Source organism: Macaca fascicularis, chromosome 8 (assembly GCF_037993035.2).
Source record: "Macaca fascicularis isolate 582-1 chromosome 8, T2T-MFA8v1.1".
Taxonomy (NCBI): domain Eukaryota; kingdom Metazoa; phylum Chordata; class Mammalia; order Primates; family Cercopithecidae; genus Macaca; species Macaca fascicularis.
Genome location: NC_088382.1, coordinates 83104755 through 83128944, shown reverse-complemented (window position 1 = coordinate 83128944; position 24190 = coordinate 83104755). Strand labels below are relative to the sequence as shown.

Below are 24190 nucleotides of genomic sequence, written 5' to 3'. Positions count from 1 at the left end.
GTCGAGGCAAATGTGACTGAATCCCAAGGCCATGCTCTGCCAGCCTAGGCTCTGAACAGTGGTATCTTAACAGAACGATAATCCACAATACAGGGAAGCTTCCGAAGGCTACCTATTATGGGGACCAGCTGTATGCTTCAGAAAGAATCAGAAACCCCCATCTTCTGAGTTATTTTCCAATTATGTCTATATGGGGTCTCAGCCTAAAGGAGCTTCTAGGTCAGTTGATAGAATCTAGAAGTGTTAGTTCTTTGAATACCTAACTACTATACTGACTTCTGATAAGAAAGATTAACACATTTTAATCTGATCTCTGGAGTTACAGGCTCAAAACATTGAACTTAACCCATTCAGCTGAGGCAGGAAATAGTTCTCTATTTCTTAAGGACTATTAGATTTTGTCATACTCCAAAGATTAGTTACAAAAGACCCTTTCTCTCAGGAAAATACTGGTTCCATGTGCAGGAAATAAGATACAAATCCACCCTGCCAGTACACCCCCTAGTGGAACTTCAGCATAGTACAGTTTGGGGGTCCAAAAACATCCCAGGTATTTAGGACTTTCCCAGGTCCAGTGGCTGTAACTCCGCCATAATAATGTCTTCTACTTATTACTGAGCATACGAAAACAAGCCAGCAAGCAAACATAGCATGTCATCTGCACATTCATCCATATAGGCAGATATCTGAATTAGACACATGCAAATAGACTACTTATTATAATTGAAACAGGCTTAATTTTAGTTTCTGAAAGAACTAAAGCAGAAAGTTTAGATGAATTTGCTATTAATATTTCTCAACTCAAGACAAAACTTAAATGTAAAGGGGTTTCCTACTTAAAATTCTTCTAACTCTCAAGTGAGGCTATTAAATTTTCTCAGATTGTCATGGCTTAGATATATTCAAGTTACTAAAATCGATTCACTAGAATTTGCCAAAGATCTCGAAAATCTGAAGCATGATCAGAGTAAAAACAAATGTTTAAGAGAAGAGAATAAGCAGAGTAAGAGCAGTTAAGTATTAAACTATAGGGTTCGTAGTGACCCAATCCTGCAACGAATGGCTAAGGACTCTGCCGGGGCATTCTGAATTCAGTCTTTTTGAGAAAGCTATTCAGTCAGTGTTAGTATTAGCATTAGCACAGGCTACACAATGCTTCCACTTTGACATATCCTATAGATTAATTTTTATTTGGGCAGATAATAGATAAAGCCTGGGATGTAGAAATAATGAAGCAGAAAACAACAAATACCAACTTTGCTTCCTTCCAGGAATTGAGATAAATAGCACAACTCACTCCATGATCAAACAAGAAAGGGCCATTCCCTGAGCCGAGAATTCCATGACTATTTTACAGGGACTGCCACCTTAATATATAAAAATATTAAGTGAACATGAAAATATTTTGAATTTGTTTTTCTCAGGAATAGTGACAGGTTTTTTTTTCTGAACTATTTAACTTCTGTCGTTTTCAAGTAAAACAGGACTCAAACGGCAGAAGTGTGTGCAAGGCTCTCTCCAGGCACAGTGAAGAGTCCAGCCCATCTGAAGTTTACAGTAGATGAGGGGATAAAATAGGTGCTGACCTGGAAAAGCAGGTGGAAATCAGCTTTGGAAGGCCCAGGATGCCATGCTAATGAGCCTGGACTTCACACTGTGAGCAATATGGTCATACAAGGGTTTTAAGCAGGCAGATAACAAACTCAAGGCTGCTTAGATGACCCTAGGTTGGAAACCCAAAAGCGAACACAGGAAAAGAAGATCAGAGGCACTTTCAAGAGTCCACGCAAGAGGTGATGGAGGCACACAGGAGGAAGTAGGAAAGGAAAGGGGGGATCAATCAAAGCACAAGGGCCCAAGAGAATGGTCAGGATTTAGGGACCCATGAATGTGTGCAGGCTGGAGAGGTGAAGATAATGCTGATGTTTCTAAGTCTGGTGACCAGAGAATGCAAGAAAGAGCAAAGAGGAGTTTGTTCAGTTTTGTGTGGTGCAGTCAAGGTAGTTGTGTGAACTTGGGAACTATCCTAGAGATCACAGTTGAAGCCACTGAAATAGATTACCCAGCTAGATGGAGGTTCTGAGAAGAGGTCTGAGCGTACAATACTAAACAGTCATTACAAGTTGGAGGTGGGGAGGCTAAAAGGATTCAGAAGGCACACAGAGAAGCATGACAAAGTGGGCTTATCATGGAAGCTAAAGCACTTGAGTTTCAAGGAGACGGTCAAGAGGGTCACATTCTGTAGAAAGACGAAGCTGCACACTGGATTTGGCAATGAGGGGAGCGCTGCTGTTTTTTTTCATTTAGGTTAGAAATGATGACATTGGTTATTTAGGAGTATTTTTTAAACAACAGAAAAACAGACACAGATTAGAACACATTGAAGATGTTGGAGAACTTTTTATCTGATGTAACGCCTGGTTCCCTATTCACACCAGCTACATAAAGTGATATTTTATCATGTCATAGATTCTGATTTCTAGTAGCAACAGATTTGGGCCCAGCATGTAATGTATCAAATACAGAAAAACTCAAAGTTCATTGAGCATGTGATCCTATTTTGTGTATACACGTATACAGTCCCAGGTACCAAGCAGTTCCTATCAAGAGATGTTTTATTCGGTTTTCAACTGTGACTACAAGAATAAGATAAAATTGACCCCAGGTCAATTTACAACTCTGTTTAAGACATTGAAAGTACTTCTAAAGTTCAAACATTTTTATACATGACATATATTTAATAACAGAAACCAGTTCTAGTGGAGACTTTTAAAAATAGGCCATGAATTCCAAGTGTTTAGTAGCTATCTTAAGATAGGAAATCAATACTCTCTATAAACTATTTAGTCTTACACCTATTATGGTAAGGAAGAAGAAATACTGGCCAAATATTTTTATGAATACTTTAGAAATGAATGTAGGAAGCCTTGAACAAAACTAGGTTTCTGTAACTAGAGAACAGAGGAATGCACTATGTGAGATTAAAAACCAGTAAATCACATAAGAACCTAAACATTAATGATTAGGGACCATTCATGAGATATTAGGTACAACCGCAGCACTAATGTCTTTAAGTGCTACATTACTCAGATCTAGCTGGTGGGCTTTTACTTTTCCTGGATAGATTTTAACTAAATAGACTTTAGACATTTGGATATAGATAAATGCTTAATTCAGTAATTAGTATTTTAAAACTGTGAAACCTTTTAAGTTAAGTGGTCTATTAATTAACTACCAATTATCTTGTCTGACTACCATATCAATAGAAGTAAATTACCTACTAGCTATTTGACAGATTTAGTCCTTTACCATGCAAAAATTCTTCAGAATATAAAAGGCCTGGAGTTAAATGCTTTTGCTTCCCCCTTTTGGTTAATCAGGGATCAATTTGCTGCTCACGTATAAAGGCCAAATGCAGCTCTTTGGTCAAAAAGGATCTACAGATAAACTTTGGCTTTTAGAAATAGCAAGGTAAGATTCTGTTCTTCTTAAAAAACAACAAGTAAAGCAATGTTAGTATTTTGAGGGAAACATGGGTTTGCATGGAGACCAACTTTCCATATTTCAAAGTAGAGTACAGAGAGGTATTTTTCTTTTCCTTTTCTTGAGACAGAGTCTGGTTCTCGTCACCCAAGATGGAGTGCAGTGTTGTGATCTCAGCTCACTGCAGTCTACGACCCCTGGGCTCAAGCCATCCTCCTACCTCAGCCTCCTGAGCTGGGACTACAGGTACGTGCCACCACGCCCAGCTAATTTTTGTATTTTGGTAGAGACAGGGTTTCACCATGTTGCCAACCCTGGTCTTGAACTCCTGGGTTCAAGCAATCCCCCCTCCTTGGCCTTCCAAAGTGTTGGGATTACAGGCTTGAGTCACTGCACCCTGACCAAGAGAGGTATCTTTCAAGTTTTTGCATCTCACCCAGATACAGACAGCCCACATGAATAATTTCTTTGCTAGTGTTAAAGTGCATGATAGTGCATTCATTTTCCATGGTCTTGTACCGGGTGTTTCACAGTAGATTATACTGACTTGAACCTACCCCAAATCTATCACTAAGTCTTGACTGGTGACCAGGAGAAGGTTCCTAGGAGAGCTACTGGTAATGGAACAGCATTGGAAGATGAAGTGTCACAGCAGACTGGAAGGCTGTACAGAATTATGCCAGGCTGAGGAAAGGCTTCCAAAGGGTATAGAAATGGTACATGGTTAAGAGGGAAGGAAAGAATTGCTATGGGGGTCCTCTTTTTGAGGACTGATCATTGGCTGTTACACATTCAATGTGAGCTTGATTCAAATAGGCATACCAACACCAGCCTTCTCAAGTCACTATCCTCACACCAATGAGCAGAGTTCTAACACAAAATAGTAAAAATCAGAACACATGTGGGACAGGAAGAATGGAAAGTTATGTAGGAAAGCAAAAGAAAATGTAAGTGATAACAAGGGTGAGACAGCCCTGTTTTGCAATAATGGTCTCACACAGCTTTAGTCCAACACAGTGCTCACCTTTTCCTTTCTTTTTTTGAGATGGAGTATTGTTCGGTCACCCAGGCTGGAGTGCAGTGGCGCCATGTCTGCTCACTGCAACCTTGGGCTCCCAGGTTCAAACAATTCTCCTGCCTCAGCCTCCTGAGTAGCCGGGATTACAGGCTAACACCACCACGCCCAGCTAATTTTTTTGTATTTTTAGTAAAGACAGGGTTTCTCCATGTTGACCAGGCTGGTCTCGAACTCCTGACATCAAGTGATCCGCCTGTCTTGGCCTCCTAAAGTGCTGGGATTGCAGGTGTGAGCCACTGTGCCCGTCCCATAATGCTTACCTTTTAAAACTTCAGAACATAGATCCATGTGAGTATTCTCTGAATAGGTTATCTTCTAAATATTTAAGCCTATTATTATCAAATATTTATTGAGTGACTTAAGAATAGAGTTTTGTTCCAGGCAGAGGAAGATGAAAGATGTATATAACAAACTGCCTTCAGACAGCTTGCCATCTACTTTGAGAGAATGATAACAAATGCTGTGAGAGATTAATGGAAAGGCAAGAAAAACCTTAGATGAGTCATTTAACCCCTGCTTCACTGGAAAACAAAGGGTTGAACAAGAAGGTCTCTGGATTCTTGCAACTCTAATATCTGAAAAGGCCAGAAGTGCTGCAGTGGGGAGGAAAGGTTATATTGAGACTTGAGCTACACCTTAAGACACATGGAATGGAGGAAGAGGGTGTTTCAGGTAGGGGGAATAGTATGTGGACTGGTTTGGGAGTGCCCACAGCTTTTCAGTGAAAGTCCACATGGTTTTCTATTTCACTCACTTTTGCTCTGAGTCAGGATCAAAATACTATTTGTTATTTATGAAAACAGATATTAACTGTTACTTAAACGTCTGGCTCAGGATGGTCTGTTCAAATGACTGAACAGTTCTTTTCTAAGCTGATGGACTTTTAAAAATGTATGGGGTAACTTCCGCACCCAGATACAGTAAAAAGACACACTCATTATTTTTTCTGGAAAGAAAACAGCACATGCCAATGTCAACATGTTTGAAAAGTTGCCACCAATGCTTCGCCTAAGGGGACTACTGGAAGGGAAGCTGAATTCAGGTGGCTCTTGCGACGTTCTTTAACCCCTGTTAAAAAATTCACTGTAAAAATTATACTGAGTTTTCCTTTAAATTTTGGTTGCTGAATCAGAACTTCTCAAAAGATTTGTAAATTTCAGCAAGAAGTCAGAAATTCCAACTCTAAAATGAATTTTCTGACTCAATATTGAAAATAAATTCTTAAGTTTAGATGCTTAGGGGAAAAACAGCTGGAGAATTCAGGAGCCTCCCATACTTTAATACAAAATGATGTCATTACCATCAAGGCTTCCAAGAACTCCCTAAATTGTGTGGTTAAGCAACATCTCAAAGCACAGTGATGACTCTAGGAAGGTGCTATGCTCCTCCTTGGTATACAGATTCAGGTCCAGAATAATTTTCCTATTTAGAGATTTGATTTGACTTCCTCCTTATGTTAAAAAGTAGCCTAATATTAGAAAGACGGTATATCAATTTGTGTGCATTTTCAAAGCTAAGGCTATGAAATTTTCCGTGCTTTACACACATTAAATTAGCACTCATTTTATTGGATGTATTCCTGGAGCTGGTTTCTTGTTTTAAATATTTAACTGCAGATTGCATGGGGTTTCTTAAAAACCTGATTACATTTGATATTTTACAATTAAGCAAAATAATCATGCAAAGAAAGTAGGCAAGATGACTAAACTTTAGAATACCTTGTGTAGGTAAAAGTTTACAGTTATGTAATCTTGTATCATCTTAGTCAAAGATGATTGGAGAAAACAATCCCAGTCAGTGTCTGCGGTTCATAATGAACCTACTGATAGTGCTGTAACTTGTTTAGGGCTGACTTAAATCAACTGCAGTTTTTATGGCAGCTTCATCTTTATCATTCTTCAAATAGGAAAATGACACTCCGCCTCCCACTTATGTATGTCTTTTATTTCAAATGGTAGTTGTTTTACTCAGGAGTAGTCATAAACACACAAGATTCTTGATAAATTCTATGTCAAGTTTATTTGTTTGGACTGCCTTTTATTCATCTAACCCATCCGTTTGACACCTGCTGCCTGTTCCTGGGGACCCAGCCACAGCCAGGACTTTAATTCAGTTCCCCACCCCCACTGAACACAACACACACCTACAGGCAAGCTGAAGTTCCCCCAACTGTATTTGGTGATCTCCTTACTTGTTCAAAACATATATAAGCTCAGGTCATTTATATATTCATTTCTAGAGGTTTGTAAATGAATTAAATCAAATTCATGTTGGCCGGGTGCAGTGGCTTACACCTGTAATCCCAGCACTTTGGAAGGCTGAGGTGGATCACCTGAGTTCAGGAGTTCACGACCAGCCTGATCAATGTGGTGAAACCCCACCTCTACTAAAAATACAAAATTAGCCAGGCGTGGTGGCGCATGCCTGCAATCCCAGCTCCTCGGGAGACTGAGACAGGAGAACTGCTTGAACCCGGGAGGTGGAGGTTGCAGTGAGTTGAGATCACGCCATTGGACTCCAGCCTGGGCAACAAGAGCAAAATTCCATCTCAAAATAAATAAATAGGCCGGGTGCAGTGGCTCACGCCTGTAATCCCAGCACTTTGGGAGGCTGAGGTGGGTGGATTGCCTGAGCTCAGGAGTTCGCGACCAGCCTGGGCAACACTATGAAACCCCATCTCTACTAAAATACAAAAAATTAGCCAGGTGTGGCGGCATGTGCCTGTAGTCCCAGCTACTTGAGAGGCTGAGGCAGGAGAATTGCTTGAACTTGGGAGGCAGAGGTTGCAGTGAGCCAAGATCGCGCCACTGCACTCTAACCTGGGCAACAGAGAGAGACTCCATCTCAATAAACAAATAAATAAATAAATAAAGTTCATGTTTAAAAATAAAACATTAAAATAAGCTTCTCCAAGAGCAGAGAAAAGGTTTGATGTTTGAGGTGCAACATTTGAATAAGTACCTCTAAAGCCAGATTAAGTTTTTAAGCAGTTGCTAAAAAATTAATGAGGTTTAATGTGACCTATTTAGGAGAAACAGTTCTTTGTTGTGTTCTATTAGAAGGCTAATCCGCCTATGGAAAAAAAAAAAGTAGAATCCTATTTCTTTACTCCTTCTTTATTGACTCTTATTTGTCTACAAAAGTAAAGGGAAAATATTGTGAGGAAAAAGAGCACAAAGTGGATCAGCAGTGTGCAGTTATAGGGGAGAGAGTCACACCTACTTTTACTGAAGACAAGTTGAACTGAAAAACTGGGATTACCTTTGCCCCTAGAGCAGCAGAAGGCCCTGCCCCGCTCCGTAGATCCTGACATTGTTTAATGGTGAGAAGTGGACATCGTTTAAATCCCCAGCTTACCAGGTTTCACCACCTCACTTCCCTCTCTAGGGTCCTATCAGGGTGATATTTGCGAGGCACTGTCTAACCCAAGAGAGTCCTGAGGCGTCCTCCAACAGGAAGATGCCCTGGACCCTGTGGATGGTCAGGGGATGCGAAGTGACTGCCAGGGTGGCCTGGCCACTCCCAACAGAGCACAAATGTTGATTTCAGAATCTTTGGCACTTTCCAAAATGTGGCTGAGCAGTAATTTGGAAGCCTAAATCCTGACTTTAGGAATTCATAAGAACAACCAATGTTTTATAAACTCAACAGAAAGTAAAATAAACAAACCCAGGGTTTTACGCTCCCTCTTGTTATTTTTATGGCAATCTTTCAAACTAGTTCAAAATGTTCAATCCTCTGCCCTCTCAAAAATACTGAGTTGGGGGGTGAGGCTGGGGGGGGGCGGGGACAAAACGACTAATAGTAACCAGCATACACTGCAGTTTACCATAGGTAAGAGCTAAGGAGATCTCGCGGTGAAAGAGTACAAGTTCCTTTCAGGCTGGCACTGAAGTCTCTCTCCTTCCCAACCTTCTCATTGAGGAGGGCCCAGCAAAGAAAACAAGGATGTTTATATTTACCCAGAAATGTGCATGGCAATTGACCATCATGGTTCTCTCAATGAGCTCATCAGGACATTCCAGAAGGTGATGCCCAGAGACCACACCAGCATTATTGACCAGGACTGAGACTTCGCCAACCTCCTTGCGGACTCTTTCAGCCGTCAGGTAGACATTCTCCCTCTTCCCCACATCACAGGTGTACGTAAAAACCTGCAAGTTACAGTGGGGCAGAATTTCTTCCTCACCATTCCCAGCTGTCCTCAGAAGTCCAGATGAGGAGAAAACATGCAAAAGAGAAGGGAGTGCAGAAAGTGAGTCACATGGCGATCAGTAGGACAAAGATCACACAAAACAAAAATACTACAGTGAGCTTCAGATTTCTAACGCTGCAAGGCTTGCCAACGACTGAGCTTTACAGCTGCCTTCCTCCCATGAAGTCTTTGGGAATTACAGCAATTTACTGGATAACTTTGCTTAGGGGAAAGCCATGTAATTGTGACAAGCCCAATACAAGTAGACCACATGGGATCAGCTTGCTGGAGCTAAAGACACCTGCAAAGAACTGATCTCAGCCCAGAGCTCAGAGAACAACACACACACACTACACACTCCTCTTTTTTGGGGAAACAGTGGCCCAAGAAAAACAGCTCTTAGTCTTTAGTATGAGAACCCTCAGGCCGGGCGCGGTGGCTCAAGCCTGTAATCCCAGCACTTTGGGAGGGCCGAGACGGGCGGATCATGAGGTCAAGAGATCGAGACCATCCTGGCTAATACGGTGAAACCCCGTCTCTACTAAAAAATACAAAAAACTAGCCGGGTGAAGTGGCGGGTGCCTGTAGTCCCAGCTACTCGGGAGGCTGAGGCAGGAGAATGGCGTGAACCCGAGAGGAGGAGCTTGCAGTGAGCTGAGATCCGGCCACTGCACTCCAGCCTGGGTGACAGAGCAAGACTCCGTCTCAAAAAAAAAAAAAAAAAAAAAAAAAAAAAAAAAAAAGAGAACCCTCAAAATAGAAACTCACTTCAAGACTCACAAATCAAAACTGCAATTAATAATCTAAATTCATCCAAAGCCAAGAAATGAATCCACCATTTTTAATGAAGAAGTAGGGGTCACTGACTTGTTCTAACTGGGCTAGCTGACTCCTCTAAGAAGTACTCTCACAAATCAAGTTACAGGTAAATATGCAATTTTACCACATAAGAACTTGACAATTTAAAAACCAAAATCGGTATCCTGGAAAATGAATACCCTTATCTTTTAGGTTTTGGCAGGGAGCACAAAAATCTGTATTTGCTACCCCTCCATACCACCAATGAAAATGGTACCTTTTCACCCTTAAATTAAAAACGCAGGTATCAATAAGTTTGGTGATAAATTATCAATACAGGGGAGAAGTGCCCAAGTCAATTTTCTCCGTACAGGTAAATGTTTTCCCTAAAAATGAAAAATTTTGTTAAAAAGCAAGAGCCATTATCAAATTTCCTGGACCAATATTTATGTTTGGTTATGGACTTTGCTTTGGCTTAAAAAAACAAAACAAAACAAAACAAAAAACTCAGATTCAGGTTAGTTAATAAGTATCCAGAAATGCAGATTTCCTGGGGTGACCAAAAACATGCAAGAAATTTACAACGAAGCCTAAATTCTCCAAGAGCTTTCTCTTAGGAAGCAAGGCGTCTTTCAATCACGCTCAGGGAATGTAACTAAAGCACTTATCGCTGGCGAAACAATGTAATTATGTTCCTCAGGCTAAACTTATAGTAAATCGTCAATACTGCTCTCGTTTAAGGGGTTCAGACCACAGTAACACAGACACTTCTTCAGTCGAGTCAGAACTTCCCAAAGACACTTCAGTTTCCCATCGCGCCGCTTCTAAGTCGGAGCGAGACATTTCTTTGGGATCCAAACCTGTGGTAACAAGTTCCCTCCGCCTTCCCTACCCCAAAGGGCTTAGGAACCCGCCCCTGCCTCCGTGGTCCCCAAAGAGACCGAACCTCCGCGAGGACTGGGCACCTTCTCCCTGGTAATACAGAGGTGATCGCGTTCCTTTATCAGGGAGCAAATTCCACTCGTCTCCCGAAAGACCGGTGGGGTGCTGCTTTCCTCCGCAGCCGGGCTGACCCCACAGCGGGGTTTGGGGCCTGCCGTGGTAGGGCGCGGGGTGGAAAGAGGCTTGACCCAACAATGCTCCCGCGCGGGTCCGGGTTACCTTGCAGCGCGGCGGCGTCGGCCGCCTCCAGGTCGCGGTAGATGTGGCGCACCATGCCAGCCGTCTCCTCGTTGCTCTGCGTGTTGATGTCCCACAGCACCAGCAGCGCCCGGCGCCGGGCGAACTCCAGCGCGAAGAGGCGGCCCAGGCCGCTGCCGGCGCCGGTGATGAGGCACACCTGGCCCGCCACGCTCTTCTCCTTGGGCCGCACCAGCCAGCGCGCCGCGGCCAGCACGAACGCCCAGAGCACTTTGAAAGTGACCACGAAGAACTCCACCACGATGTTCATCGCGACGCCCGGGGCCCCGCACGAGCCCAGTGCCTGCGTCCGCGCCCACCCTGAGCCCGGCAGTCGGGCTCCCGGCCCCGGCGCACTTGTCACAGAGGCCGGGACGAGAAGGCTGCGCCCCGCGCCCGCCCCCGATGTGCCCGCAGGGTTGGAGTGCGCGGCGCGGCTCCCCGCCTGCGCGGGGCCACTCCCGCCCGGGCTCGGCGCTGTGGCCCCGGACTGTGCCCGCCGCGGCAGTCACCCGGCTCGGCGCCTCCTGCCGGCAGCCGCCCGCCCGTCCCGCAGCGCCCAGCCGGCCGGCTCCGCTGCAGTGGCGGTGACAGCCGCGAGTTAGACGACTCGCGCTGCCCTCATGGCCAAGCAGCTGCCGCCCGAGCGTCCTCGGAGCTGGCGAGCCTGCTCTCTCTCACCCCCGGGGAGGGGTGCGCAGCGGAGGCGGCACGGGCCAGCGGGTCGCCGCGGGAGTTGTCAACTCGACCCAAGTTGCGAGAGGGTGGGAGAGTGGGGTGCGGGGCGGCGGAGCGCCAGGAAGAGGAGACTCGCTCGGCGCAGGCGAGCGCTGCCCAACGCCTTGCAGCTGCCCCTGAGGGCTCGCGTCCTCCGGCCCTGAACTCCCCGCGGCTGTCACTCGGGCACCGGGCTCCGCAGCACAGCCCGCTTGCAAGTCGGAGCGCTCCGGGCCGGCTCTGAGCGGGCTCCACGCTCCGCGCTATATAACCCCGCGACCGGGAAGAGCCCGCGCCAGCCTCGGCATCGGCCCTCCCTCCGCCCGGCCTCCCCGCCCCCGGGCGCACCCCGCCCCCGGCCCAGCCCCCCGCCCGCTAGCGTCCGCAGAGCCAAGCGGGGTAGCCCCTCTCACACGGCGGTGGCCGCAACCTCAGCCCTCCTCGCACCTCCCTTCGCAGCTCACGCCCCCTCCCGTGGGGTGTCCCGGCCTCCGCCTGCCGATCTCGGCAGTCAGCAGAGCCCCGGCCATCTTCCTCCGGCCGTCCAGTCCCCGCTGCTCCCTGGCTCGCCACTTTTCGTTAACCAGGGCACTCCGGACCGCCCCGCCTGCGATCAGGCGCTGCGGAAGACAGCCCTGTGGGCTGGCGAGACGACAAGGACCTCGCGGCGCGGCGAAAGGGGTGTAGTCTGCTACTACCGCGGCAGGGAGCTGGGAGGGCGGCCAAAAGTGACTTCGAATTGCAGCTAGCCGTTTGGAACGTGGCCCAAAAGGCTCGCATTTTCCTGGCTGGAACCGCCGCCGCGGTGCTTGCCTGCGGTCCGGGTCAGGCGTTGCCCTCCCGCCGGGCGGGCGAGGAGTGCTGCATGCTGGGATTTGTAGTTCGTCCCCATGAGGCTAGTCCTGGGAACATTGTGGGGAGGAACCCGAGCCTAATCTTGTCAGCGCAGCCTGGAGATTAGGACCCGGAGTTGCCGAGGTGTCAGCATCCTTTGCTCTTGAATTGATTAAAAAGTGTAATCAAATGCATATATTTTCTTCAAACAAGTTTTACCCGAAAGTTGGTTGAAAGAGGCTAAATCAGGGAGTTGTTAATTTTGCGTCTGCAAGGAGGCTTTTTAGTTCTGGATTCTTTTCCGGCTTATTCTAAGACACCTATGAGTCGTGGGGCTTCTCTTTCGAAGTCTTTAAGTGGACAGTGCGCATGCGCCAACTTCCTCTTTTCCCGGCTGGAACCATGGAGGGTGCGGAGTAAGTTTGACGTCCTCTCGAGAATCCTTCTCCATCTCCAGAGCCAGATACTTTTTGAGTCACTTTTTCTCTCTCTGGCTGTAGCTTGCACCTTTGCCCACCTTCCTGCTTGTTTGTGACGCTTTGTGACACCAGTGGGGACCCGAGGCTAGGATGGGGATGCAGGCGGCTATAGGACAGAGGTTTTGGAGATCTCGGGAACGAGATGTCGAGTTGGAATGTGTGTGGAACCCGTTGGTTGGCTGACTGCCCAGTCCTCGGTAGAGGGTCTTTGGGGGTAGGCGCAGAACCTCAGAATTGGGTTCGTCCTTGGCTGGTGCTTGGCTCAGGCGTCCCTGCCGCTAGGCCTTTGCTTTCAACATGTGGATCCTGATTGAACCAGGGTGATGGTGGCTTGCCTTTTATTTTTATTTTTATTTTTGCGCTTAAAGTCCGGGGATCAGTGCCTTGCAGCAGTCTTTAAGCTGGGATTTGTAGTTCGTCCCCGTGAGGCTCGTCCTGGGAACATTATGGGGAGGAACATTTTGTTATTCGGCTGTTGGTGTGTTTTTTGTTTTTTTTAATTTAGTCGTCGGAGGCCGGGCCTCTTGGTTGAAATAGGTAAAAGCGTATTGCTATTGTGTCATATTTGTGATTGGGTTTTAGGCAACGTGGTTGGTGTTAAAAGTTACTGACATGGAGCTAAAATGTGCATCCTACACTGTAGCATGCCAGAGCAAGTAAAGTTATACGAGTGACTAAAGTCAGTGACAGCATTTCTGTTAAACAACACTGCTCAGTACGGGAGTAATACAGGACTGTGAGCTTTTTGAGCTATTGATAAGGTTTTTGCTTGTTAACGTTAGAGAGAAGAAGAAGGTTCCTGCTGTGCCAGAAACCCTTAAGAAAAAGCGAAGGAATTTCGCAGAGCTGAAGATAAAGCGCCTGAGAAAGAAGTTTGCCCAAAAGATGGTAAGTAAACTTTTTGAGGCACTAGCACATAAGGAGACGCCTTGTTGGGATTGAGAATGAGGTGAATGTTCTTGGCAAGATTTACTTCGTAACTGTACCGAGTAATTGCTTAGCTTCCTAATGTTACAATCTGAAGGTGGTGGGGGATGTGATTGCATACTGTGGCAAGAAAATATTTAAAGGAAACGCGTTTTCGTATTCTTTTTAATAACTAGCATTGCTAATTGTGATTGAGAGCTAAAAATCATGAATAACTGATGATTGGTTTTCAGCTTCGAAAGGCAAGGAGGAAGCTTATCTATGAAAAAGCGAAGCACTATCACAAGGAATATAGGCAGATGTACAGAACTGAAATTCGAATGGCGAGGATGGCAAGAAAAGCTGGCAACTTCTATGTACCTGCTGAACCCAAATTGGCGTTTGTCATCAGGATCAGAGGGTAAATTCAGTTTTACTGTATTCAGGTTTGAAAGGGAGAGTTAGCACCGGTAAAAAACAAACAAACAAACAAAAAAACTTCACATTACTTCTGGGAGCCCTGATTCTGAAACACTGGAGTAACAATATTTTAGGGGAAGCTAGAACAAGGAGGGTGGTGATCACTAATGGTTTAGTTGCAAGCCATGTTCCTCACGCTCCTATCCCTTCTCTTAATCGAATACAGAAGTTCAGTGTGTAACGTGAGAGGATTCCTGTCTGTTTAGGTGTAGGACTCGATATTCCAAACTATAATGGTTAGTATTAATAAAAATTTCGATGAAAGGCAAATGCATTTCTGGTCCCTTTTCACCATAGTATCAATGGCGTGAGCCCAAAGGTCCGAAAGGTATTGCAGCTTTTGCGCCTTCGTCAAATCTTCAATGGAACCTTTGTGAAGCTCAACAAGGCTTCGATTAACATGCTGAGGATTGTAGAGCCATATATTGCATGGGGGTAAGTCTCTTTTCTCCTTTGATTTCTGTTTGGTAAATTGGCTGTGTGTCAACATGAATTTTAGATGTTTTAACAGTGGTCACCTTATTTATGTTTGCTTTTTCACTTCAGGTACCCCAATCTGAAGTCAGTAAATGAGCTAATCTACAAGCGTGGTTATGGCAAAATCAATAAGAAGCGAATTGCTTTGACAGATAACGCTTTGATTGCTCGATCTCTTGGTAGGTTCTGTTTGGGGGAAAATTTGACCATGCGATAACTTCCTATCCTCTTGTGGCTGTACATTTCTCACTATTGTTAATCTTCATATATTCCCTGTGATTCTTGGTTAAGCTTAAAGAAAACGTAAGGCATGGTTTCATTAGCTTGAACCTTATCTTCATAAAGCCATGCATTTACCTTGTTTATTCCTGGTGTGTTTTTATGTCACAGCCTACAGTTGCTCTTGTTGGGTGTCCTAAAGTCTATCAATTAATTCAAAACTTTTTGCAACTTTAATAATCTTAACCTTAAAATATTTAGGTAAATATGGCATCATCTGCATGGAGGATCTGATTCATGAGATCTATACTGTTGGAAAACGCTTCAAAGAGGCAAATAACTTCCTGTGGCCTTTCAAGTTATCTTCTCCACGAGGTGGAATGAAGAAAAAGACCACCCATTTTGTAGAAGGTGGAGATGCTGGCAACAGGGAGGACCAGATCAACAGGCTTATTAGAAGAATGAACTAAGGTGAGAGACCTCATCCTGAGAAAGGTCGAGTTAACGCTAGAGTGCAAGTGCTGGTAATCTTGAATACTTTTCCCATTAAATATTGAGGGGGTTCTGAATTTTAATCAGTGCTTTTGTGGGGAGCGAGATCAACTGTCTTAATGATTACAGTTGGTTTATTTACTTAATGATTACAGTTGGTTAGCTTTTGAGGACCTTTCTGGAGGAAAGGAAAAGCCTGTTTGGAGGAGTCTTTAAAGATGGAAATTGGGAGATCTTAAAAATGTAAACTCAATCGTTACTTTTTAACTGTCTAGGTTATGTTAATTGTTAGCTGGCTAAAGTGTTTTCTAATGGTTTTATTTTTTCCTTTCAGGTGTCTACCATGATTATTTTTCGAGTCTCGTCAGTTTAATAAACAGTGCCTGCTCTCAAAATGAAATACATTGTTGTATTTGTGATTTTTTTGGTGGTTAGCCTGCCTCTGTGTTCCCTTAACTATTGTGGTAAGTCTGGTGTGTGATAAAACTAAGCCAAATCATCTGCCCGTTTTGTGCAAAATCAGGGTCGAGTCTGTGAAAAACATCTCTTAGGTTTTTAAAAGGCTTTTCTCTACAAAAGATTTTGTTTTTAACTGTGCTGAGTGATTCAAAATGGGTTTATTCTAAGCCTGTTTCACAAGCATTTGTACATAATTTGTAGGTACAGTAATCCAACCTTGGTTTATGGAAAAAATTGAATTCAGTTTCTAAAATTTATTTCTTGGGCCTTCGCTTGTTTATAAACTACCATATAAATGTGTTGTTTTTCTTTTGCCTTCCATTTTTGTGTTCTTGTTTTGCATCTTTTGCCATACTTATGTGAGTTACTAATAATTGTTACATACTGTGGGTATTATGAAGGAAAAAATGAAATTTGTGCCCAGGGATGCAAATTATTTCAGAGCATCTGGTGAAATTAATGGGCAAAAACTTGAGGGTTTTGGTATTTTATAAATAACTCCTTTATATTTCATGTATTGTCTCACCTAGATTAGTGAACAATGTAGAGTGTAACATGAAGTATATAGAATGAAAGTAAAAATTTTTGTGGTCCTCATTTAGTTGTGTCAAAGGTCTGATGCACTGTGAAACAGCTCCCTTAGTAAATATTTTGGTACTACTGCACCATAGTCATTTATTGCTTTTTAATATTCGAAAGTTGCTAGACAAATAGAATTTCTTTGAGTTCTTCATCAGTGGCCTCTGCAGGGTCAGAATTAAGACTAATGATGGGATGAAGTTGTACAGATGGCATATTGCTTAATCTAGGTGCAGATGGGTGGGTGCATGAAATGTGGCAAGTCTTGGGATAGGAATAAGCACTTCATATACAGAGTGATACTTAGCAAAGCTTTTTTTTTTCTTTTAAATTAATGGTCTTTATTTTTTAAAGCAGTTTTCATTTCACAGTAAAACTGGAAAGTAGAGAAGGTTCCCATATGCCCAGTGTCGCCCAACCTGCATGTCCAGTTGTCATGTGCCCAACCTCCTGTTGACTCCTCACCACCATAGTGGTACATTTGTTACAGTCAATTAACCTACGTTGATACATTATCACCCAAAGTATTTAAAACTGTTTTAGCTGGTCAGGGAGGGCTAAGATTGTGTAAGAATACCTAAAATGAAGTGGGCAAAGTATTGACTGTATAGCCTGTGTGGCCTGGGGCCAGAGAGGATGGGGAAATGTGGGAGGGGTTGCAGAGAACCGGGATTCCCATAGAGAACTCTTGAGAGTAAAGTGGGATAACCAATCTGCTTTTATAAGAGGATTGTTAGGAACAGTAATAGGTATGAAAATGTTCATGAGCTGGTGGAACCTATTCAAAAGCAGATTCACCTGATTGGGAAACTCACCTCTTATAAATGTCATTACTTTCAAGGGATCCTCTGGAAGGCCTAACCAACCTTAGGGGTTTTGGCACCCAGTAGGTTCTACAAGATTTCACCTCATATATGTTTGTTTCCTGTTTATCCTTCTAAGGTCTGGCTTTCTCTAGTGGATCGTCCCCTAGCTATCTCATTTTTTATAAAGTTGTCTTGGACTCAGTGTCCTTTAACCAGTGTTACCCTAGTAACTTCTTTGAAGGTTCATTTGTGGTTGGCTGGATTAGGAGTGTTGGCTTTGGAGCCAGACTGCTTGGGTTCATATTCAGTCTCCACTTGTTTATTAGCTTGGGCCAATAAATAATCTCTGTCTCGGTTTCCGTATCAGCAAAATGGAGATAATTGTGCCTAATTTCATAGGATTTTAATGAAGATTAAATGTTACAGGTCATGTAAAAGGCTTAGAGCAGTGCCTAGCTCGAAAGTGCTCAATGCTGCTGTGCAGTATAGCTTCAGCACTTAATGTGGGCATATAACAGTGAATTACAGAAAATAGCCTCTGCTTTCAGTTGTGGGTCTAGTGGGAAGACAGGCAACAGATACAGTGAAATGAGTGCCTTGGGGATGTATAGGATGTGATAGAGCCTCCTGCGGGTGTCTGGTATCTTTGGACCCACCTCCATGTGAAGATGACAGCTTTCTGCTCCCACTGTTTTTCCTTACAGATTTGGTGTCAACGAGCTAACACATTCCTCCCATAGGTGTACCTCCCTTCTGTTAGGTAGTATACTTTAAGGCCAGGCCTTTTAATTTCTGCCCATTTGCTGACACGTAGTAGGTACTCACTGTTAAATGAATGTATTAGTTTTCTTTTGCTGCTGTAACAAATCACCATAAACTTAATTGACTTAATTTGTTTTAACTTTTCTGGAGGTCAGAAATCTAAAACAGGTTTCACAGCCCAATCAAGGGGTCAGCAGGCCTGTGTTCCTTCTGAAGACTAGAGAAACTTGTTTGCCTTTTCCAGTTCTAGGAGCCCCTTGCATTTCTTGGCTGGTGGCATCTCTGCTTACATCGTCTTTGATCTTCCTCCTGCCTCCCTCTTAATATAAAAACTTTTGTGATTACATTGGGCTACTTGAATAATTGAGGATAATCTCTCCTTTTCAAAATCCTTAACTTAAGCACATCTACAAAGTCCCTTTTGTTGCTACATAAGGTAACATATTTAAAGGTCCCTGTAATTAGGGCATGGAAACTGGGAGGCCCATTTGATATTTTATTTCTGGCTCCCCAGTTATATTGTTTGTTCAAAAGTGACTTCTGCCTCCAGGTCTGGGTACTTGGCTTTCTCATTCTGGAAAAAGGTCTTTTCTGACACACGTCTTCCTATATCACTGTTTTTCATAGCATTAATTGCTATCTGAAACTGTTGACTTGCTTTTCCCAGCCGTTCTCCAATGTAAGGTTTGAGTCTTAGCTTTCTCTTTTCTGGCACTTAGAACAATACCTGGTGCATTGTAGGCACTTCACTTTTTTAAGGGAATCTAACCTCATCAGCAAAATAGCCATTTAAAATCTTGAGACTTCAATTACTGGCATATTGTAGTCCTTGAGTATTTGGTGATGGGGGATGGCAAAAGGAGGAATGGGGTAAAGTGTGGATTTATGGATATATGTCTGTATATATAATTTACTTTGGAGGACTCAGAAATTACATTTTGTATGAATAACGATTTGTAATACTAGAAAACCATGTTAGGAGAGTACAGTAGATACTTCATGCTGTGAAGATTGGAAAGTTTCACAGAAGAGGTAGAATTTGGTCACCTGAAGTGTCAGGTAGAGATGTGATAGCAAAACTAAAGAGGAGACTGTTTAATAAACATTTGATCACTTGCTGAGTGCCAGTGTATCACTTGATCCACATAATCCTAGGTTAGTGTTTCTCCACTTTGATTGCAACCCCAGAACTGAATTCGTAATTGGTTTTGGGATGAGCCCTAGACTTTTTTCTAATTAAGTACTTCATGTGATTTTTAATATGCATACTCCATGTGATTTTAATAACCCACCTTGTTAGGTGGGTTAACTTTCCCTCACCCAGGATCACATAACTAAGTAGTGGGGCCAGTGTTAACAATTCCAGGCCTAATTTGAGTGTTAAAAAAGTAACCAAGTGACCTAGGAAAGGTTAGTGTAGAGCTTAATAAGAATGGAGAAAAGTGTGTTGAGAGCAGTTGCAGGAGTTTTTGTGGGATCTGAAACCATATTAACCAGGGATAAGCTTGCAGCTCTAGTGGGGAGTCAAGTCATGAAGGTAGAGGCTTTATATGATAACTTTATCTGGCAAGAGTAGAGATGCTAAGACCCACTGTGCAAAAGGTGCTAGATGTCCAAGCCAGAGGGCACACACACCTAGCCTTTTACAAAGGAACCAAAACAAAGGAGTCAGAACATGGAATTTGGGCGGACTGGTGAGGGAACTCGTCATTGTCATTTACCTAATTTGGGCTAGTCAGGTATTATTAACTGGCTAACATTTGAAAGGTACAGCTCATCAGTACTCTGGAAAGCGTGGTTATTTTGAACCTGAAAAATAAGTCTTTGACACAAGCTGATGTGCAAACAACCCAGAAAATTGAATTACACCAAACTGGCCCAACTGCCCCCTCCGCGCCCTATACATGCTGCCTGGTGCTGTTTGCCATTGGGCGCCTCACCTTGTGTCACCACTGACCAGTGTTCACCCAGTCTTGATTCTGCTCGCTCCCCCACCTCACCCCCATCTCCGGCAGCAGTAACCTGAAGGCAGAGGCACTAGTGCTGGTCGAGGGGTCCCAGTGGCTTCCGCTGCCCAAGTTGTCCAAGCACCCATCATGGCCCTGAACCCTAACAGGCCCCTTGCCCTATGGAACTGAGGCCTGAGTCCCCGGGCGCCTAGCAACTGGTGCGCGTCGGGCAGGCAGGGCTGCAGCCTCGGGAGACGCTGGCCGGGCCGGGCCCAGCGTCGCTGGGCTGCTGGCCGCGGGGCATGCTCACCCCAGGAGCGGTGAACGTGAGAGCTCGCGGCCACCTGCACCGCCTGTCCAGCCCCGCCTCCGTGGCCAGCCCCGCGACAAGGCCGGACTGGGCCGGGGGCTTGGGTGGGCTCCAGCCTGCCGCTGGCTGCCACACTGCCCGCTGTGCCCGCTTCCCCAGCCACCGCTGCTGCCGGAGCCTCCGACCTGGGCCCCAAGGGCCAGGATCGCAAAGAAGTCCCTCCCCTCGGTGCAGCTGCGGGCACAGTGAGTGCGGACGGCTGGCCCGTCTCAGGACGAGCCCTGGCCAAGGAGCGGGAGGGCCAGGGGACTTGCCAGGTCAGGGCTGAATGGGAGGTCGGGTCCGCAGGTCATCTAGTCCCACTCCCTCCCACAAAGGGGACACTGAGGCTCAGAGAGGCACGTGGGTCACTCTGAGGATGCTCTAGATGCACTTTATGATGGGAGCTGGCAGAAAGGCCTGGGCATGAGGACCTGAGGAAGGCTACCAGGCGGGGTCGGGGGATGAGATTGAGGGAAGCGGGTCTGCCTGCCGGATCTGTGTATTCTTTCTGCACCCCTTACTCTGGTAAGTAAGTACTTATATCTATCCCTTAAGTGGACACACCCTTACAGATTGACCCTCCCAGGCTTAAACTGGAGTGCGGGGGGAATGTGTTTACTTTTCTTCCCTTGCCTACCCCTGTGTCTCCCTTCTCCCACACTTGCACCCAGCCATGCAGTGGGACATGGGAAACCAACCCAGTTAGATTGTTACAACCCTGTTTCTGTTGCCAACTTCACTTTGAACCATTTCTGATTTACGTATAGTTTGTGTGTGCGTTACTTTTCTCACCAGCAGTTAAAAATACTAGAAATTATTTGTGTAACATAGATAGTCTTTTCTGTTGTACTGGTCATTTTCCCTCCCATACAACCTTTTTGGGGTCATAGACATCATAAAAACTGGAACTTCTCTCCAGACAAATGCAAACAATTTTGTGAGCACTTTTAGGGTATTATAATCCCTGAAGCAGAAGAATTCTTGCTCCTGTTTATTAACTTGTTATGTACATTGTTAATGAGTTAATCTCTTGTTACAATGGTGTTTCTTCAGCAATACTCTGACATTTCCTTTTTTAAGTTCTTCCGTAGATTTTTCAAATTACATTATAATGTATTAGTACTTATTGAAACAGTACAGAAGTATATGGAGTTGGAAAGGAGAGGTCTATGCCTTTCTTTACTTTTTAATCCTTGTTAGAATTAATTTGGTGTTCATTCTTCCACTTTTTTCCTTTTATTTTTTGGTCATAACAGAATCATATATGAATTATTTCAAGAAATGTCTTTTTTCACTTATGGAGAGGGCCAGGCGTGGTGGCACACGCTTGTAATCCCAGCACTTTGAGAGGCCAAGGCGGGCGGATCACGAGGTCAGGAGTTTTGAGACCAGCCTGACGAACATGGCGAAACCCCGTCTCCACTAAAAATACAAAAATTAGCTGGGCGTGGTGGTGTGCACCTGTAATCCAAGCTACTCAGGAAGCTGAGGCAGAAGAATCGCTTGAAACCAGGAGGCGGAGATTGCAGTGAGCCAAGACCGTGCCACTGCACTCCAGCCTGAGTGACAGTGAGACTCTGTCTCAAAAAAAAAAAAAAAAAAAAAAAAAAAAAAAAAGATTTGATGGAGAATACCATTCATATCAATTTACTTAGGTCCACACTGAGTATTTCATAGTACAGATGTATCAGTTTATGTGACCATTCCTCATTGAGATTGGTTTCAGTTTTTCCCTGTTACAAACAATGAAACAATAGACAATCTTTTTTTTTTTCTTTTATTTTTTTAAGACAGAGTTTCATTCTTGTTGCCCAGGCTGGAGTGCAATGGTGCAGTCCCGGCTCACTGCAACCTCCGCCTCCTGGGTTCAAGCAGTTCTCCTGCCTCAGCCTCCTGAGTAGCTGGGATTATAGGCGTATGCCACCACGCCCGGGTAATTAATTTTTTTTTGTATTTTTAATAGAGATGGGGTTTCACCCTGTTGGACAGGGTAGTCTCACTCCTGACGTCAGGTGATCCGCCTGCCTCGGGCTCCCAAAGTGCTGGGATTACAGGTATGAGCCATCACGCCCAGCCACAGTAGACATTCTTACACATGGGAACAGTTCTACAGGATAAATTCCTTGAAGCAGAAGTGCTAAGTCAGATGTACGCACATTTAAAAATGTTGATAGAATCTTGCCTTTAAGAATCTTGAATGATTTATCTTTTTTTCAACAGACTGTATTGAGAAAAATCTGTATTTATTCTTCAAAAGAGGAGAATAGCTTCCACTTAGTGTTTATAATGTCAGGTACTGTGCTGAACACTTCACATGCATTTTAAAATTTAATCCTCACCTTATGAGAGGCAGAGGCAGGATTATTTTTTTCTTGACCCTGTGGTTCTGCAGCTTTTGAGGGGCACATTTAAGATTAGAATCCAAGTTCATTTTACTTGAGTGCCTGGGTTCTTTGCAGGGTCTGAATCCCTGCTTGGTCATTGACTGGAATCTGTGTTTGATTGGGTGACCTGAGGATTAAATTGGATTGTGCATTTGCTGTTACAGTAATGTTATTAATAATTCCCTTCTCCAATAACTTGTAGAATTGGACATGATCCAATGCTTCCTATGATGCTAGTTCCCCTGAACTTCCTGCCTCTCCATTCCTTCTCTGCCTTTTGTTCTACCTGCCTTGCATATATTTTAAAGAAATCTCTGGCTTTTCTTCTTTCTCTCAAATCTCCTTTGCCAACTTTATTACAGTCTCTGGCCTTATTTCTCACGTGTAAATAGATAACTCTTAACATTTTCATCTTCAGACCTGTGCACCTCAATTCCTACTGCATAGATCCAGATTATATATCTCCATTGGATGTCCTGTACTCACTTTTTTCTAAGACAGAACTCCTTGTTGCCCTCCACCTCCAGACTAGCATGTCCTCTTTGAATTTAATTCATGGTTCCATAATCCTCTCAGTTACCTCAATTCCCAGCCTCAGTCAGCTTTGACTCCTTTTTTGCTGCCGAATCTCCCAAATTCAATAATCAATCTTGCATTCTCACTATGACCACTCTTAAGTACTCTGGACTATTATGATTGCCTTGTAATTTCTCTTTTGGGTTCCAGTCTCTGCCATATTAATTTTTCTAAAGCATAACTGTGAATAGAAACCATACCTCTGTTCAGAATATATACCATACGTCTGTTCTGTGGTACCACATTACTCAAGGAAATACAGACCACTTTGTCCAGCATTCAGATTTGTCTGTAATCTCATCCAATTTATCATTTAATTATTTCTCACACTGCCTTTATCTGAACCCCTCCCTCCAGGCAATCCAGAGTACTTACATTACATTCTCTGTGACATCTTTCCCATCTATATCTTTTTCTGGAATGCCTCTACCTACATTTCTGCCATCTAAATCCTGTTTAAATGCCATTTTCTAATTTCTTCAAAGTCTTTTTTGAACCTCCCCCTGAAAGTAATATCTCCCTCCTTTTAAATCCTCTACTACTATATATATCTCCTAAGGATTTAATTTATACACACTGCTTTGTATTAGAGTTGTAGAAGTGGCTACTGTTTTTTCTTCTGGACTGGAAATTCTGTGCAGGCAGAATCTCTTTAGTTATTTTTGTGTTTTTTTGTGCACTTGACACATTGATGTGTATATCGTACATGCTTAGTGAATATATTTAAGTGAGTTACTACATTATTTGAGAATAAAAAGTCACATGTATTAGCCTATTGCTAGCTGTAGTGACAAACAGATCCCAACATTTTCTTGATTTAACGTAGAAAAGTTATTTCTTGCTCACGTAACAATTTCAAGGTAGGCGTCCCTGGTCAGCAAGCGGCTTGCTTTCACTTGGTAGAAGGACCCAGACTCTGCCATTCGTCAGCATTTCACTCTTGTCTAAATCCAGTCAGCAGAAAGGCAAGGAGAAAGTATGGAGAA

General features: G+C 43.9%; 2 protein-coding genes across 2 annotated transcripts in view; one reads left to right on the top strand and one right to left on the bottom strand.

The window, feature by feature from the left end:
* Nucleotides 1-11692, bottom strand: part of RDH10 (retinol dehydrogenase 10) — a 30195-nt gene extending 18503 nt beyond the window's left edge. Inside the window, exons 1-2 of the mRNA XM_015454959.3 lie at nucleotides 10716-11692; nucleotides 8524-8759 (exon numbers count right to left, since the gene is read on the bottom strand). Coding sequence (XP_015310445.1) covers nucleotides 8524-8759; nucleotides 10716-11004 — 525 coding nt within the window. The 5' untranslated portion in view covers nucleotides 11005-11692. The remainder of the gene's footprint in view (nucleotides 1-8523; nucleotides 8760-10715) is intronic.
* Nucleotides 11693-12666: 974 nt separating this feature from the next.
* Nucleotides 12667-15737, top strand: RPL7 (ribosomal protein L7). Its single transcript, XM_045398386.1, has 7 exons — nucleotides 12667-12700; nucleotides 13546-13651; nucleotides 13924-14090; nucleotides 14447-14584; nucleotides 14696-14805; nucleotides 15107-15316; nucleotides 15672-15737. Exons 1-6 carry the CDS (start codon nucleotides 12687-12689, stop codon nucleotides 15313-15315), a joined length of 744 nt encoding a protein of 247 aa, XP_045254321.1. The 5' UTR covers nucleotides 12667-12686; the 3' UTR covers nucleotide 15316; nucleotides 15672-15737.
* The last annotated feature ends 8453 nt before the right edge of the window (nucleotides 15738-24190 follow it).

Bases quoted from the DNA above. Each gene is read 5' to 3' on its own strand.
- RPL7 (XM_045398386.1), top strand. The intron at 13,652-13,923 runs GTAAGTAAACTT...ATTGGTTTTCAG, and splicing joins AGAAGTTTGCCCAAAAGATG to CTTCGAAAGGCAAGGAGGAA. The intron at 14,585-14,695 runs GTAAGTCTCTTT...TTTTCACTTCAG, and splicing joins GAGCCATATATTGCATGGGG to GTACCCCAATCTGAAGTCAG.